The sequence below is a fragment of the Danio rerio genome, chromosome 24 (genome assembly GCF_052040795.2).
Source record: "Danio rerio strain M-AB ecotype USA chromosome 24, GRCz13ab, whole genome shotgun sequence".
NCBI classification, from domain to species: domain Eukaryota; kingdom Metazoa; phylum Chordata; class Actinopteri; order Cypriniformes; family Danionidae; genus Danio; species Danio rerio.
The window spans coordinates 7,952,026-7,969,149 of NC_141044.1; the positions used below are offsets into that span (position 1 = coordinate 7,952,026).

The 17,124-nt window shown below is 36.5% G+C and overlaps 1 protein-coding gene across 4 annotated transcripts in view; it reads left to right on the top strand.

Moving 5' to 3' along the window:
* Positions 1 to 17,124, top strand: part of zgc:101569 — a 26,195-nt gene continuing 9,071 nt past the window's right edge. Inside the window, 4 exon segments of one of the 4 annotated variants that reach the window (NM_001005995.2) lie at positions 1 to 196; positions 2,651 to 2,821; positions 7,537 to 7,634; positions 9,578 to 9,722. In NM_001005995.2, coding sequence (NP_001005995.2) covers positions 67 to 196; positions 2,651 to 2,821; positions 7,537 to 7,634; positions 9,578 to 9,722 — 544 coding nt within the window. In that variant the 5' untranslated portion in view covers positions 1 to 66. 4 annotated transcript variants of the gene reach the window in all.

Genomic DNA, 17,124 nt, shown 5'->3' on the forward strand with positions numbered 1-17,124 from the left:
CGCAATATACCACTTTAAACTACGCAAAACACAGATGAGACACACGTTAACAGTTTCTCCTTAATTATGGCTCTAACTTTAGGGAGAATGTCAGTTAATAGTGCCTTTAGGAGGGCGATCCTGAGTTTAAACTACGTGAAAGGACAAAGATTTAACAGCAGCACTTCAAACAAGGAAAGAAAAACTACGAGCTCAGGTAAAGTAAAAACAAAGTTTCCCCCTTTGTCGGTAGAGGTCAGCAAAAACTTAAAGTTTGGACTTTGGAGGAACTCACTACAGGTCTGTATGAAAGTAACTTAGTGGGAGTAACCTGACCGGTAGGCGAGGCCAAAATGGAGAGGCGTTCTGACAACATGTCACCTGATTGGGTTTAGGTTGGGTTAGGCGGGGGTTCATTAAGGGAGATCATTTTCATTGCATGGTTTAGAAAAAAAAAAATCACCAGTTTGGAAACACCCACACATTCAGAAACGCCCGTGAACGTAGGAGGGGACTGTAATGTTCACAACTGACCAATCAAATAACTTTTACCTGAGACTCTTGTAAGCTGAGTTGGACTTCAGCAATAGTGCAATGGGTGAATAGCTTTCAATCTTCCTCTAAGTTCCAGTTAAAGACGACATATCGTTAATGTTACCCAGTGTTTAAGTAGCAAGAAAGGAAAGATTATTTAGAAATACCTAACGCTACGGTTGACCTTATTAACTTATTTAGGGCATACAGAAACGAAAGCAGAGTTGTGACGCAATGCACAGAACTAGTCGAGCCTCGTAACTTACTATTTATATTACACGAGAATCTGCACATAAAGCTAAAGAATATATATTTTACTTTTTTTAAACGCATGGCTTCAATCCCTAATTTTCTGATTGAAGTTGACGCTGCTCAAATCTTTGTTTAACAACAAAAAATGTGTCCGATTTATGGTACTATATGAAGAACTGTTGTGTATTGACTCTGCTTTGATTTAGCTTTCCTGTAATGCTCCTAATTTATTTATTTTGATACACTTTTATACAATTGTAATTTACTCACCCCTTTCTTTGTTAGTATTTTTTCTGTCTGCAGTTAATGTAGCTTGTATTTTCCCTCTTTTGTATCTCTCTTATATTGATCTCCTGATTGTGGTTTCATATTTTCATCATCAAAAAAAAAAAAAAAAAAAAAAAAAAATATATATATATATATATATATATATATATATATATATATATATATATATATATATATATATGTATGTATATGTATGTATGTATGTGTGTGTTACACAGAAAGTGATATTGAAACCATCAAGCATATTTTATACAATTGCATATACTCAGAGTTATTTTGGATTTATGTACACGACGTGTACATGTCTCATGTCAATATCCATGTAAACCATTTTTGCTGAAAACAAGTCAAATTTGGTGTAACTAAAGAAAATTATTATAATTAAATTATTAATATTACACAGTGTTTTGGAATTACATGCAGACGCAAATATGGGTTGTTTTAATAAACACCTAATTTTAATAAAAACCTCATTATTAATAATAATCTCAAATGAAAATGAGAGTAAAAAAAATATTAAAATTGTTGTAATGTTCAGACACTAAAGGTCTTAGGATATTCAGTGTATAGGAGATGAAAAATTATTACTAAAAAAAAAAAAACGTCAGCACTTTTAAGGTTTACAATGTAAATCCAACTAGAAACATTTGTTTGGTAAACAAAACTACAGTAGCGCTATAGTACATCTGCTACAATACATTGAAAATATAATGTTACAAATTGTGTTGTACGTTTTTAAACTTAGGTTGTGTTGTAATTTTTTGCTGTGAAATTACATTTTAATATTTATTTTAAATGACCTATAGTCTAATTTAAATTTAAATCAAAAAGCAATTTATTAAATCATTTTAGTAGCGCTATAATACATCCCCTAATATACATAGAAAATATATTGTTAAAAATGTTGTTGTACCTAAATAGACTAAAATGATTATTCAATAATATCACTTAAATTAACATAAAACGTTGAATAAATATGAATTTATACACATTTACAAATAAGTAAATAAATAGGCTGAATAGATGGCCTCAAAAATTCACCTGTATAAGGTGTCTGTCCATCTATCTTTCCATCTATCTTTCCATCTATCTTTCCATCTATCTTTCCATCTATCTATCTATCTATCTATCTATCTATCTATCTATCTATCTATCTATCTATCTATCTATCTATCTATCTATCTATCTATCTATCTATCTATCTATCTATCTATCTATCTATCTATCTATCTATCTATCTTTCCATCCATCTATCTATCTATCTATCTATCTATCTATCTATCTATCTATCTATCTATCTATCTATCTATCTATCTATCTATCTATCTATCTATCTATCTATCTATCTATCTATCTATCTATCTATCTATCTATCTATCTATCCATCCATCCATCCATCCATCCATCCATCCATCCATCCATCCATCCATCCATCCATCCATCCATCCATCCATCCATCCATCCATCCATCCATCCATCCATCCATCCATCCATCTATCTATCTATCATTTTTAAATTGCCCTCTATTGTATGTACAGCACATTTCAACAGATTAATTTAGCATGAATATAAATGTTCAGTCCTATGATTGTGACAGGTTCTAATGGCCCAGTAGTTTCTGAGAGAAGGGGTGCAGTGATGCTTATTGGGATAAACCGTCCTGAGGCACGTAATGCAGTGAATCGAGAGACTGCTCAGAGACTGACCGAGGAGCTGTCAGCCTTCGACCAGGACGACAGCCTTAATGTGGCAGTGCTGTATGGAGTGGGTAAGTTACACATGATTTACACATTAATAATCAGGTGGATAAAGCTGATGTAAAGTGATGATCAAATTCAAGTTTGATGGTTGTTGTCTGACTTGCTGTAAAAATTCATGAGTTCAAGAGTTCATTATGGATGCTAAAGTTAACTAACATTAGAAGTGAACGTGCAATACATTAATTAATTAATTCATTCATTCATTCATTTTCCTTTGGCTTACTCCCTTATTTATGAGGGGTCCCATAGTGGAATGAACCACCAACTATTCCAGCATATGTTTTACACAGCGGATATCCTTCCAGCCACAACCTAGCACTGTCGCCAAGTATTTTCAACGAAATGACGCTAAGGTCTGCCTGAAAAGTCACTAAAAGTCGCTAGATTACATCATATGTTAATTTGCATACTACTGACGTCATCACGTTCTACCGTTTTTGTTTGTTTAACAGCCTATGGTCAATAAAGGGGTATTTACATTTGCACTACACTTTACGTATGCATGTCAATTTAACAAAATTGATTACAGTTTAAAAACATATCATTATAGATGTGTTGTGAATTTGCAATCTCTCAGACGTAATAAACTCAGACAAGTACTGAAAGTCTCACTTAAAAATTCTGTGATTGTGAACAAGAAAAGAATAAATGGTCAAATTAAATTGTTAAAGTAAAGGAGAAGCAGATCAGTTTGACTACACAAGGGAAATACCTTCACACTGCCGGTGCTAAGTCCTTTGCCGTCGGTACGCAGAGAGGGGATCTGAGTCAGGCTGCAGGTGGGAGAGGCTGCTGTGCGAGGACTGGGCCGCCTGTCAGTGCTCTGAGGCGGAGGGGGGGCCGGCTGCATCACCCCCAGCTTGTTGAGAAGAGTAGGGACGGTACAGTATGGACAAATGGCAGTCTATAAAAATCTCCAGTAACACAAAGAAAAAGTCGCTAGATTTGTCGCTAGTCACTTTTTTGAAAATTTCTCACTAGGGGGGTCTGAAAAGTCATTAAATCTAGTGACAAAGTCGCCAAGTTGGCAGAGCAACAGGATCGGTAAAATGAGGTGCCGGATCCGGCACAAATTAAGCCCTGCCCACACCATTACCCCACCAGCCTGAACCATTGATACAAGGCAGGATGGATCCTTGGTTTCATGTTGTTGATGCCAAATTCTATCCGGATGTTGCAGCAGAAATTGAGACTCATCAGACCGGGCAACGTTTTTCTAATCTTACATTGTCATATTTTGGTGAACCTGTGCAAATTGTAGACTCAGTTTCCTGTTATTAGCTGACAGGAGTGACACCCTGTGTGGTCTTCTGCTGCTGTAGCCCATTCACCTCAAAGTTTGAAGTGTTGCATGGTTTCCTCTACATTCATTTTTCCATGGCGAGGCGCCACACCAAAATTCATCCCGCTACAGCTACATTACAGCTTCTCATTCAAAACATTTAGTCGTTGTTTTTTTTTTTTAATTGAGGGTTATAATCACACCAAAACACATTAAAAGGTACGTGAATTATAACAGCGCAAACTTTTCTGCAACCGTAGTAGTGCTGTGTGTTATTTGTTTAACCTGACAGGTGCGTGATGCGTGAGGCCAGCAAACACGACATAGCTTTTGTTAAGATAAACACAGTCCCCATAATTATACTTTATGTATTAATAAAGACTTTATCTTGCTGGAGTTTATTGCCGTTTCACTTTACTTCAGGACGCATTGTATATTGCCGCTCTGTAGGTCTATTGGAGACATTCATAAATATTCCTAGCAAATCTAATAAATGTTGGAGACATGCTTGTTACATAAACACATTAAATCGCACTTCAGCAGTGTTTATTTGAGAGCGCACAAGAAGATCTGCACTTAAGCAGCATATATTTGAAGGTGTGCAAGAAGTTTTGTGCACAAACAGAGGAAATCGGCGCGCAAGCAAAGAGATTCGCATGCTCGTATTACATAAATGTGATTTCGACTTGTAATACTGCGCTCACGACATTTCTCCATTTGTCATTGAAATAAGGTCAAAGGTAGTTGGTACATTTGTGTGAAAGACCTGCCTCCACAGCTGGAAAAAATCCTAGAGGAAACATTGTTTTGTGCTTTCAGAGATGCTTTTCTGTGTACCACGATTGTAACGAGTGCTTATTTGAGTTACTGTTGCCTTTCCATCAGTCTGAAGCAGTCTACCCATTCTCCTCTGACTTAAACAAGGCATTTGCACCCACAGAACTGCCACTCACTGGAGATTTGATCTTTTTCACACCATTCTCTATAAACTTTAGAGATGGTTGTGCGTGAAAATCCCAGTCGCTCAGCAGTTTCTAAAATACTCAGACCAGCTTGTCTGGCAATAACAACCATGCCACATTCAAAGTCACTTAAATCATCTTTCTTCCCCATTCTGATGCTCGGTTTGAACTGCAGCAGATCGTCTTGATCATAACTACATGCCTAAATTCATTGAGTTGCTCCCATGTGATTGGCTGATTATAAATTTGCACTAATGAGCAGTTGGACAGGTGTACCTAATAAAGTGGCCGGTGACTGTGTATTACCTATATTCACTGAGAAATGGATTAAAAACATTAATTTTCAAAATGGGGTGTACTCATTTATGTTGAACACTATATTTAATAAATGTTAAAAATTTACTGGGTTATGTGTAAAACTGTGAAGGTTTAAGGCTATAAATGTCTTTGCCTGAGTAGGCAGCACATGGCTGCAAGAGTCCTGTGTTGTGTCAAAGCCTCTGATGACAATTTTACTACATTGAAAACAGTTATGGCCGACCATCAAATTGCACACCCTCAATAGAAATAATTTGTTCAACATGGACCAACCGTCTCTGCTCAAATTTCCTAAATCACCTTTTACACCAGTCAAATGAGTGGTTTTACTCTTTCTCGCACTCTAAACCTGGACCCCAGCCAGAGAAGCCGAACACAGCAGATAGCGTTACATAGTCAACAACACGGAGAATGACAGTAATTGCTTAAATTTTGAAGAAACGAACAAGTGTCAGAGGTGATAACGGCCACACAAGAACTCCCTTATTTCAGAGGTTCAGGTCTGTTTTAACATCTACTGTATCTCAGACATTTAAATGGACATTAAAATGCAATTGAGAACATTACACAATCTCACTTACTGGTCTACATTTTACAAGTCCATTAGGAAGCCATTAAGTAAATTGTGTCCATGGCATGTTTGCCTTTGAGCTAAATTATAAATAATTGCTGTTTTACTGCTGCGTTCAAGCAGTGGTGTGTGCAAGTACACCGAAAGACCGTTTTTAACTGGCAATTTTTCACTGAAGAAGGTTTGAAATGACTTGGTATTTTGTTAGATTGCTTTATGAAAAAGAAAAGTGCACAATTGTTTTTATTGTAATGTAATTGTTTATATTGTAAGTTTATTGTCTTCCACATAAAATAAAAGGACACTTAAGTCTACGCTGTAAAAAATATTCGTAAATTGAAAGTTTTCTGTATTTTTTCATTATTTTTTTATTTACACTATCAGCCAAAAGTTTTATTTAAAAGAAAATTATTCTGTTCATCAAGGTTGCTTTTATTAAATGTTATACATTTTTTAAATATTTATAAAAAATTGAAATAACTGCTTTCTTATTGTATTGTAATAAAATTATTACTCCAGTCATTATTGCTTTTATTACTATGACCATAAATAATAGTAAATAATTAATACATGAATTATAAACTACTAAATTATTAACAGTTATTTTATAGTGGAATGACATTTCACAATTTTACAATTTGTACTGTATTTTAAACTGTAATTTGTACTGTATGATGAAATAAATGCAACTTTGTTGAGCAGGATAAATTTATTTTAAAACATTTAAAAATCACACTGACCCCAAACTTTTGCCCTGTAGTGTATGTTTTTATTTTTCATTTATTTATGCTTTTGGATGACATTATGGGATCTTGATCTTTCTTCCAACATCTTTTATCCTTGAAAAGTTAAAAAAAAAAAAAGTGACTTTTATTAACATTATTAATAGATTAATGTGACTACTGTCTGGGTTGGTATTGCATATTATTGTATAAAAAACGTTTAATAAACTGCCAGGACATTTTCTGTTATTTTACAGACTAATTTCTCTATATATTGTTTATTTACTTAAATTTACTGGCTGCAATTAATGAGTAGGAAATGGCTGAAAATGAAAGGAAGAAAATTCAAATGAGATTGCCCAAAAGGTTTGCTTAAAAAATATTTACAATATCAGCAAATGTATTTTGAAAAAATTCACTGGCAAAAATCTGCATTAATAAGCATAGGAGACTCCATAGGTCTTAAACTCAATTAATTGAGGACTGCAGCTCTGCACAGTTTTGCTTCAACCCTAATCAAACACAGCTGATCCTAATCAAGGTGTTCAAGACTACTAGGGACCATTAAGCAGGTGTGAGTTGGAGGTTGAAGATATGCAGAGCTGTTGCCCTCTAGGAATTTGAGTTTGAGACCCCTGCTGAAAACAAACGGTTATTTTTAGCTGTAGCCTTAGTTCATCACACAAAAGATTAATAACAGTAACCACTTGTTGCTGGTAGAATATGAATATATAACAACATTATTAGAATAATTGAGTAACATGGCGCTGAAGCTGCACACATACAAATATTTTTAACATTTAGCTATGATATCCTTTCTGACTTTCATGGTTTAATCCATGTTGTGTAATTGAGTTGTTTGTTTCAGGAGGCAATTTCTGCGCTGGATTTGATCTGAAGGAGTTGGCCCATGGTTCTGATTCTCTTGAACTTGAGCAAGATGTCAGCAGTGGTCCTGGTCCCATGGTAAGGTCCTTTTCAGATGCAGATTAACATGGTTATAATACAGGACACCTGTTTGGATAGAACTGTGTGTGGGTATAGTACTGTCATATTGGAGCAATATAAGCACAAGTCTCTTTTTTTTAATATACTGGCATTAAAATAGGATCCAAATCCCAGTGATTTTGAGGCCCACTACAACGTTACATAGAAATGCCCTCCCACCAAATTGATTTAAAGGCGTAAATTAACTTGTCTCCATAGTAACATGTAAAAACATGTCTACAGAACAGGATTTGCAAAGAAACTGGGATTAACCAACTCTATAAGCGAGGAGAACCAGCTACTACACATGACGCTCAAAATGAACATATTCTTCACTGTATATTAAATAATTGGATGTGTATTTTGAGCTTAAACTTTTTTTATATGTTAAAATAGGAGCTCTTTAAGTCATGTAATGCTTCCTCTTAATTCATCTATGATATTACAGCCAATATATGTATGTTTTGCTTCAAATATATATATATTTTTTTGTGATCATGGATTCTTCCTCTCTTCAGACCCCTGTTAGGCATTAAAACTAGCTTCTTTTTGCACATTTGCATTTGCCATGCCATTTATTAAACAACCCCAAATACAAAAGTATAAAGACAAGAGAGCTGTTTCTGGATTATCTTTGAGAAGCTGAGTAGGACATTAGGGAAGACTATTAGCTGAAACTGTCGTAATTGGTAATTAAAATTCGACATAATATGCCAAAGTCAATAACTACTGCCACTTTAAGAATCACAACTGAAGAAAAGTAAATTAACAGAAAATTGTATTCTTGGGTGAAATACTATTCCTTTAAGGCCACATAGTTACATCTCAAGAATGCCTGATCTACTCTGACCAGGAATAGAAGTCTGTTTATTGCCAAATAGTAGTTTCATGTAACATTAGTTCCTAATATTTGCTCATAACGTTAGCACCAAAATCACAAATATTTTTTTGGGTGGATAGGAACATCTCTCTGTGGTCTGACGACATTACACAGAGGAATCAGCGGCAGTTATTTATTCAAATAGCATTATCACACTGAAAATTTCTCTTCATACCCATATTACGCTCCTTTACTGCACAAGTTATTTTATTTTTGGTGGGGTCTGCTGAAATAAAGTTTCATATAATATGATTTAAACAATAATATATAAAAATATATATTCTAGTTTCCTTGTTTACTACTCTCTTGTTCTGAAATGCCTGGAGTTTTCAGCTCCTGAGCAGCTATAAACAGAAAATCATGAAAATCTATTGGGTATACAGGCTGATAAGTCCTTCTTATCTGCTTCCAACTACGTAGTGCATGTGATTGGTTGCTGGCACCTCAGCGGCCAATGAGCTTGCTCCTCAGCTTTTAAAAACTTTAGTATTGTTTATGTTAGCACTCTGCACTGCGTATTTGAACCCTCCTCCACCCCAGCTCCACCTGTAATACATTTTTTCAGAGATTTGTTATGACAGAAATAGCAATATGTTTGTATCTACTGATTTTACTAGTCTGAGCCTTGTCTAATAATGAGAAGGTTTCATTGACATCGCTTAACTAGCTTTCATTTCAGTGCGTGCAAAATCAATTATGTAATCATGTAAACATGTACTGTGAAATAAGAAAGACATAAGTCATTCAATTGGAGAGATTAAGATTTTGTCATGGAGTTCATGCTTTGCAAATTAGTTTACATGCAAATACACATTAAACAGCATAATCATTCAAATAAGCTGTATTCTTTAAAGTATTTTCACTGAAACCTGCTTTGTTGTGATTGAGCTTGTTCTTCATAATGTGTGAAATGATAAGCATGTTCCACTCAGGCCTCAAACACTAAATCTGCAACTACAAAAGGTTAAGCATTCTGTGAAGTAGTTGAAGTTGTTGGAAACTGCGGTTAAACAGCAATTAACTGCTTTGCTTCATTTGTTAGGGTCCGTCTCGTATGAGGCTCTCAAAGCCCTTGATTGCAGCAGTCAGTGGGTATGCTGTGGCTGGAGGCCTGGAGCTGGCACTGCTGGCTGACATGAGGGTGGCCGAGGAGAGTTCTATCATGGGAGTTTTCTGCCGCAGATTTGGTAGGTATTGTTGTTTATGTTATTTTATTTCAAATTATGCTTAAAGTTGAGTTGTGCAGTTCTCTGTTTAAATATCTGCATTGATAATCATTTATTTAATTGCTTATTAAAATTAAAAAGGGTTACATTTTAGTTTAAGTTCCAACTCCTGCTTATTACCTGCTTATTATTAAGATTACAAAAGAGTACTTTATATTAGTACTTCTAAAGTATAATCTTATTTTACATCCCTAATCTTACCCAAACCCAACTTCTACCCTACTAACTATTAATAAGCACCAAATTAGTAGTTTATTGAGCTAAATGTCTTAGTCAATGGTTGGTTATTAGCAGGAATTGTACTCTAAAATAAAGTGTGACTCACAAAAGGTAAACAAACCATAATAAAACAATTTTTTGGACCTATAGTGGCTCTATTCTGACATATAATGGTATTTCAGTTTTTCCCAAAGAGATTACAAATGAGAAAACAACATGCATCATGCATCAACATGCCATGAGTTAGCTGACATTCATTAAATGTTATAAAGATCAAGTCTTTTTTTATTTTAGCATTCCAAAAACAAAATAATAATAAATAAATCTAACAAACATTAGAAAGCCATGTGTTCTCACAAAATATGACACAAGTATTTACTCAATTTACTCATTCACATGAACCATGCAGTTTTGTCCAACACCAAACAAGACAAGAAAACACACAACTGAAAACAAACAACCATTTTCTACAGGAAATATGACGATATAGGAATACTGGACAAAACAAATAGCAGAAGCACACATGGAGTAAATGACCATGTACGTACTGCAATGAAAGTAAAGACATGCAGCATAAATGTCTCCTTCTTGACACTCCACCATAACCGAACTAAACAGACATGCCGGAATCTAAGTGCTTCATATATACACTATCTGACAAAAGTCGATCCCAGTTGTAAGAGCAAGAAATAATAACTTGATGTCTAGTTGATCATTTGGAAAAGTGGCAGAAGGTAGATTTTTCAGATGTATCACCTTGTTGAATTGCATTCCAATCATCATAAATACTGCAGAAGACCTATTGGAACCCTCATGGACACAAGATTGTCTTATAAATAAGTCAAGCTTGGTGAAGGAAAAATCATGGTTTGGGGTTACATTCAGTATGGCGTCTATAAAGTGGATGGAATTAAGACATTTGTGCTGCCCACTACTCACAAACCACAGGAGAGGTGGTAAATTCTTGAGCAGGATAGCACTCCCTCTCATACTTCAGCCTCCACATCAAAGATCCTAAAAGCAAAGAGGGTCAAGGTGCTCCAGGATTGGCCAGCCCAGTCACCAGATCTGAACATTATTGAGCATGTCTGGGGTAAGATGAAGGAGGAGGCGTTGAAGATAAATCCAAAGAATCTTGATGAACTCTGGGAGGCCTAAAAGAAGGCTTTCTTTGCCATTCCTTTGCCTTTTTGTGTAAACAAAGTTAGACCTTACTGTCCTAATTAAATAACAAAAAATGAAGGCATGATTATATTTTATTTAGCTAAATTAAGTTTTATCAACTAGAAGTCAAGTTATTATTTGTTGTTCCTAAAACTTGGATAGGCAACAAGACTTTTGTCAGGTAGTGTACAGCATATTATGAAAGGTTGAAAGTGTAAGGTTGATCACTTGAAGACGTATGGTCTTGTAAGACAACAGGAGTGTCAGGGATGTCACCAAACTAAAACTGAAAATTGCAAATTGATAAACGCAATCTATATATATATATATATATATATATATATATATATATATATATATATATATATATATATATATATATATATATATTTCCATCTGATAGCATTACTGAACTAATGTGAGTGCTGTAATTTTGTCCAATGATTGTCATTCTTAATCCAGACATTGTTAGTGAGTTAAATCCTGGACTGCTAAAATATTGTGGATAGGCTTTGCAGTACAAATTTGATGAAGTTCCATTCTGCATGTACCAGTTTCTTAATGCTACATATATGACCACAGTGTGTATAAATATGCCAGCAGTGCTATAATTTACTGCCAGGAACTGATTTTTCCAGCTGCTCATTTAAAACATAGAGCCATCATCATGACCCTCTCTCTTTCATTAAACCAAGCATCCGGGCATTGCCCGCATGTGCCTGTGAACGCGTTCCTCAGACAGTCTGCCTCTGCTGCATTCACGCCACCCAGGAAGCCAGAATGCACGTCGTCTAGAAGTCTTACCCTAAAGTAATGTCTAGTGATTTTTCTGTGGGTTTTTTAGTTATGCAATTTATTTCATGTTTTTCTAAAACAGTTATCGGTGTTAGTGCTGTTCTTATTTAAAGATTTGATAAAACAAAACTTGTAGGAATTTTCGTCTGGTACAAATAGCAGCACTATGTGAGATAGACAGGAGAGTACTTCTTCAAATGGAACAGCAGTGTACTTTATAACATCACTTACCTCACCATGAATTCCTCATTTTCCCGGTATATTAACAGTAACAATAATAATATCTGACCAGGCTCAGAGTCCATGTAACCTGAGGCACATCGCTAAATAATCTTTATAAATAAACTGCTGATTCGAGTTTAAAACAGCTACATTCCAGCCTGAAAGAACTTTTAATACTTTATTTTGTAACACAACAGAGGAGTATTTTTAAAATCGTACAAGTTTTCTCCTCCACTGTTAGTTTTCGCTGGTTACGCTGCAATGCATTCTGGGATACCTGCGCTTTTTAAGTTTGCACAAGTCACCTCTCGATGCATCCTTGGCAAAAGAAGCAGAGCAAGTACACATTTGAGAATTTTATCTGTACTTGGCAAGATGTGAACTTTGAATTGAAACAGTACTTTAGTGACGGTTGATGACGTGTTACGAGAACACAAGAATGCAAGTACAGGCAAGAATGATATTGAGAAACAGCCCTAAGCTGCGTCCGAAACCACATACTTCCATACTATATTGTACGCTAAATATGGTATGTGAGCCGAGTAGTATGTCCGAATTCATAGAATTCGAAAATCAGTTTGCGAGTACCCGGATGACCTACTACTTTCGGCAAGATCCTGAAGTGCGCATGTCATGCACGCTGCGCTATCTCATGATGCCCCCCAAGAGAATTTATGAAAGGGAGTGAAGCCACAGACGCAGGCAGGTCACGTGACCATGACAAAATGGCAGCTGTAGTATATCCAAATTCCATTCATACTGCTCACATTAGAACTGAACGTTCTTTTCTAACGGTCGAGTTGTATGTTTAAATTCAAAAGCAGTACCTACTGAGTAGTAGCAAAGTCCCTTTAAGACAAGTCATTTTACTCAGTGGCCATCTTTGAAACCCCTCTCGGGCAGTATGCTCGGGCATTTTGTTTAAAATAGGAAACATCAAATTCTCAAAAACTGCTTGCCAAGCTTATACATGAACTTCATGTTAGGAATCACCAATAAAATGAAACAAAACTGTGTCTTAGTTTAACTTCTAAATGTCCGAATTACACAAAATATGCAGAAACTCATGTCTGGTCTGAGCCCTTCTCCCAGAGTATCGTCAGTCTATAGCGATCGCTGATTGGTTCCTGTACTCGAAGGCGGGCTTTATTCACCATTTTAACCGTTACACTAGTCTCCATTCAAAACAATACGAGTGACATGTCTTGTGTATTCTAGTCTTTGGTAGTAGGCAGTTTCGGACGCAGCCTTAGTCTCTCTTCCATCTTTAAAAGTCTCACAAACACTGATGTCACCTTAATTGAAACCCCTTCCTGCTTTTACTTCATTGGAAAATAAAAAAGACCTGACTGACGGAACACTTTTTTCGCGTAGAGTTGACTTTTTTCAGCTGTGAGCGTACAGTGCTCAACGACAAAAATGCGAGGCGCAGCAGGCGGTTAAAATGTGAGGCATGCAGGGCGCATAAGCAGCGCACAAAATGATTGCGGCCGTTAGTAAACCATTTAAAAGATGCGCCTCTCAATGCTAAAAGCATGTTTGGTGTGATCAGCCCCTTAATATACACTGTCCTCAGAACAGCAAGTTTCCAATTTTGGTCTGAAAAGGGTGTGTTTGAAACAGCCTCTTGCATGTCTTTAATAACAATAGTAGGTTTTGTGCTTGCATAAGCTGTTAGTAAATCTGTCCTATAATAACCATTGTCACATTACATACATGTATCTATTTGATGTGCATAACATATGACTATTCACTCAGCTTAATGAAATGTTTTGTCAACTAATTTTATTTGATGTTTTTGCCACACATTGGTTCCTGTGGCCATTCCGCTGTGATTGAGTTTAAATGAGAACTATCATTTGGAGACTATTTCTCCCAGAACAAGACTAAGCACTCTGACACTACCCACTTATTTCCTCTGAATGTTCCTCACTCACTCCTGTACTTACCCCACAGTGCACAGCAGGCCCTTAAACACCATTCATCTCACATAATAGATGTCTTGGCCACCGTCAGTGGAAAGGGTTTATTTTAACATCCTGCTTGTCGGTTTTATTTTACCTAATCTTGTTTTGGCAAGTTTTAGAGCTTTATTTTAGGGTTGTATTTGGACGACTGAGATGGGAACAGCCTAGGGGAATCCCTCGCGGTGGCAGACAAAAAGAAAGGAATAGGAAAGAGGCATGGATGAGGGAGACAACACTGGAAAAGGAAAATATGCTATCAGAAGTCACTGAAATCTCTCTGATGTGGCCAAATACTTCCTGTTGTGTCTTCAGATAGTACATTGAAAACCCAAACTGATGGCTCTGGAAAGCATGAGAGCATGCCATTTAAGGCATTCAGATATACTCTTAGTTACCAATGTACACTTATATTTACACTGTACTCAAGTCAAACAATCTTTTCCTTAAGATTTTCTAAGTTATCTTTAAACTTTTTGTTTATTAAGTCTAAGCTTAGATCACTTTCTTGTAAAATTTCATGTAAATGTAGTCATGTCCTTGCAGGATACTAGCTGTGTCCCAAGTGGCAAACTATACACTGTTAGGGGTCACCAATCTTGTTCCTGGACGTCCGGTGCCCTTCAAGGTTTAGCTCAAACTTGCTTCAACACACCTGCCTGGGTGTTTCAAGTATACCTAGTAAGAGCTTGATTAGCTTGTTCTGGTGTGTTTGATTATGGTTAGGGCTTAAATCTGCAGGACACCAGAACTCCAGGAACAAGTTTGGTGATCCCTGCACTATGTACTTTGTACTATGTACTTATCCACTATGCACTTATGCACTTACACACTCAACAGTGAAGTATATGTATGTTGTGCCGTCCCAAATGGAACACTACTTTTTTTTTTTTCAAACCATTTCCCTGATTACTTTTGACAGTTGCCGAATTAGTGGAATAAATGACCAAACTACCAAATAATACCTGCCATGAGTAACCACAATCACATTTAGGAGGCGCTATAATCACTCTTGTAGGAGAAGCATCATCACAGGTTTTTACCTGGTGCCATGAACTGGACACTTAAACGTATTTGTCAGGGTTCTGCCACTCTGGTCATGTAAATTCTTGTTTTGGTGGCAGAGTCCGGACACTAGCCATGTCTAGTCTTGTCCTGTTGTGCTCGGCTCGAGTTTTCTTGGGTCGAGCACTTGTTTCTGTCATTGTGTCTGTCTCTGTTTGCGCGTGCCGTCATGGGTGTGCGCAGAGCGTGCGCGCTCCCGCTTAATGCGGCCGTGTGGGATCTGCGTGCCTCAGACGCACGCTCTTGTACTCGTGTTTGTGTTTTGTTCTATTTCATTCTCAGCGTCTTCGTCTAGTTGGTAGACTAGCTGAGATGAAGCATGTGCGTTGCATTTGTGTGAGCGCACGGTAAGGTGTTCTATCGTGTGCTCGTGTCTTGCGTCTGTTGTCAAAGCACGCTGCTCTGTGTTTACATTGTGGTCACGTGCTTTTGTTGTGTGCTTCAGTGTTGTGCTTGTGTTGTCATGAACCATTATTTCCCTGCACTTTAGTCCTCGCCCCTTTTCCTCTCACCGATCGTGACAGTATTACTCCTAAAGAGATTGTGATTTTGTTTGATGCCTAATATGCTTGTAATTGTTTAAATTAAACTGAAATGAATGATGTTAAATTGATGTTTACCCCATATTTGCACTTTGAAATTGCTGCAACAGCTGGAGGTTTGTAGTTCATAGCATGTTTTTTGTTTCCATCGCAGCCTCGCTTTCATTTTTTAAAATGGCGGCCATGTGAAATAAGCATATGGAACGTGTAACAGACACAAAAATAAATAAATAAACTTTTCTCTCTTGACATGAAATATAATAGTTAACATTTGGATCAAAATTGTCCCTAGACAAGAATAAGTGTTGTTCAATAGTTTTAGGACAACTTTGATGAAAGGTTTTGATCCACTTTAATATACAGCAATTAGAAACTGAAGCTACCTGACAACTGTTGCAGCTACTGTTGCTATTGGAATACATTAAAAGATCATGACCTGACCTTCAACCTTCATAAGGGGGTGTCTGGACGGGATCTTTATGGTTCTGCAAGATGGAACGCCCACTTTTCAATATCCTTCCTTTTTTTCTTATTGAATATTTAGTTTCACTTGGACAGTTTGTTCTCAGCCCAGATGAAATGTAGATCAATGATCGAGGACCAGCAAATCTGTGAAATCCGAGTTTATCATTTTAAAGAGGCCCAAACTGCACATATTGTATCGTATCCAGCATCCCAGGTGGTCAAAGCCGTTTGTTCTGAATGCAGTTTCCATTTGTCCACCTCAGCCACCAGAGCAGCTGCCAACAACTGAAATAACTCGACCTTTCTCAGATTTTACAGACATTCTCTGTCAACCTTTAGATCCTTCTTTGACTTATAATGCTTGGTTGCAGACTACATCAAGTACATTGATGAATTTGACTGCTCTTGTGAATGAAAAAAAGAATGCTTATTTTCTGAGCTTCCTCAATTCAATTAACTGAACTCACATGCCACTTTTAGGAAATATGAATAGTAAGAAAGAGTATCGTTGTCATGTTTGTTTAAAGATATACAGTTGAAGTCAGAATTATTAGCCCTTCTATATTATAGGTACCCCTGTATATTTCTGTTTAACAGAAAGAATATTTTTTCAACACATTTATAATAATTTGTAATAATAAAAAAAAATCTGGTGACTCGATTATTTTATCTTTGCCATGATTACAGTACATAATGGGCCCTTTCATACACCCAGTGCAATAAGGCGCAAGGCATGTATGGTGCAATTTGTAGCTATTTTCAGACCAGTGCAACAGTAATTTTCATGTTTTGCACCACGTTATTTAAATAGCAAATCCATTGGTGCCACTTTGTGGACCCATGGGTGTGCTGGTCTTTAAAGGAGGTGTGTTAAGGCACATTGTTGGTGCGTTGCTACTTTAAGAAACTGAATTAGACTGCGCCATT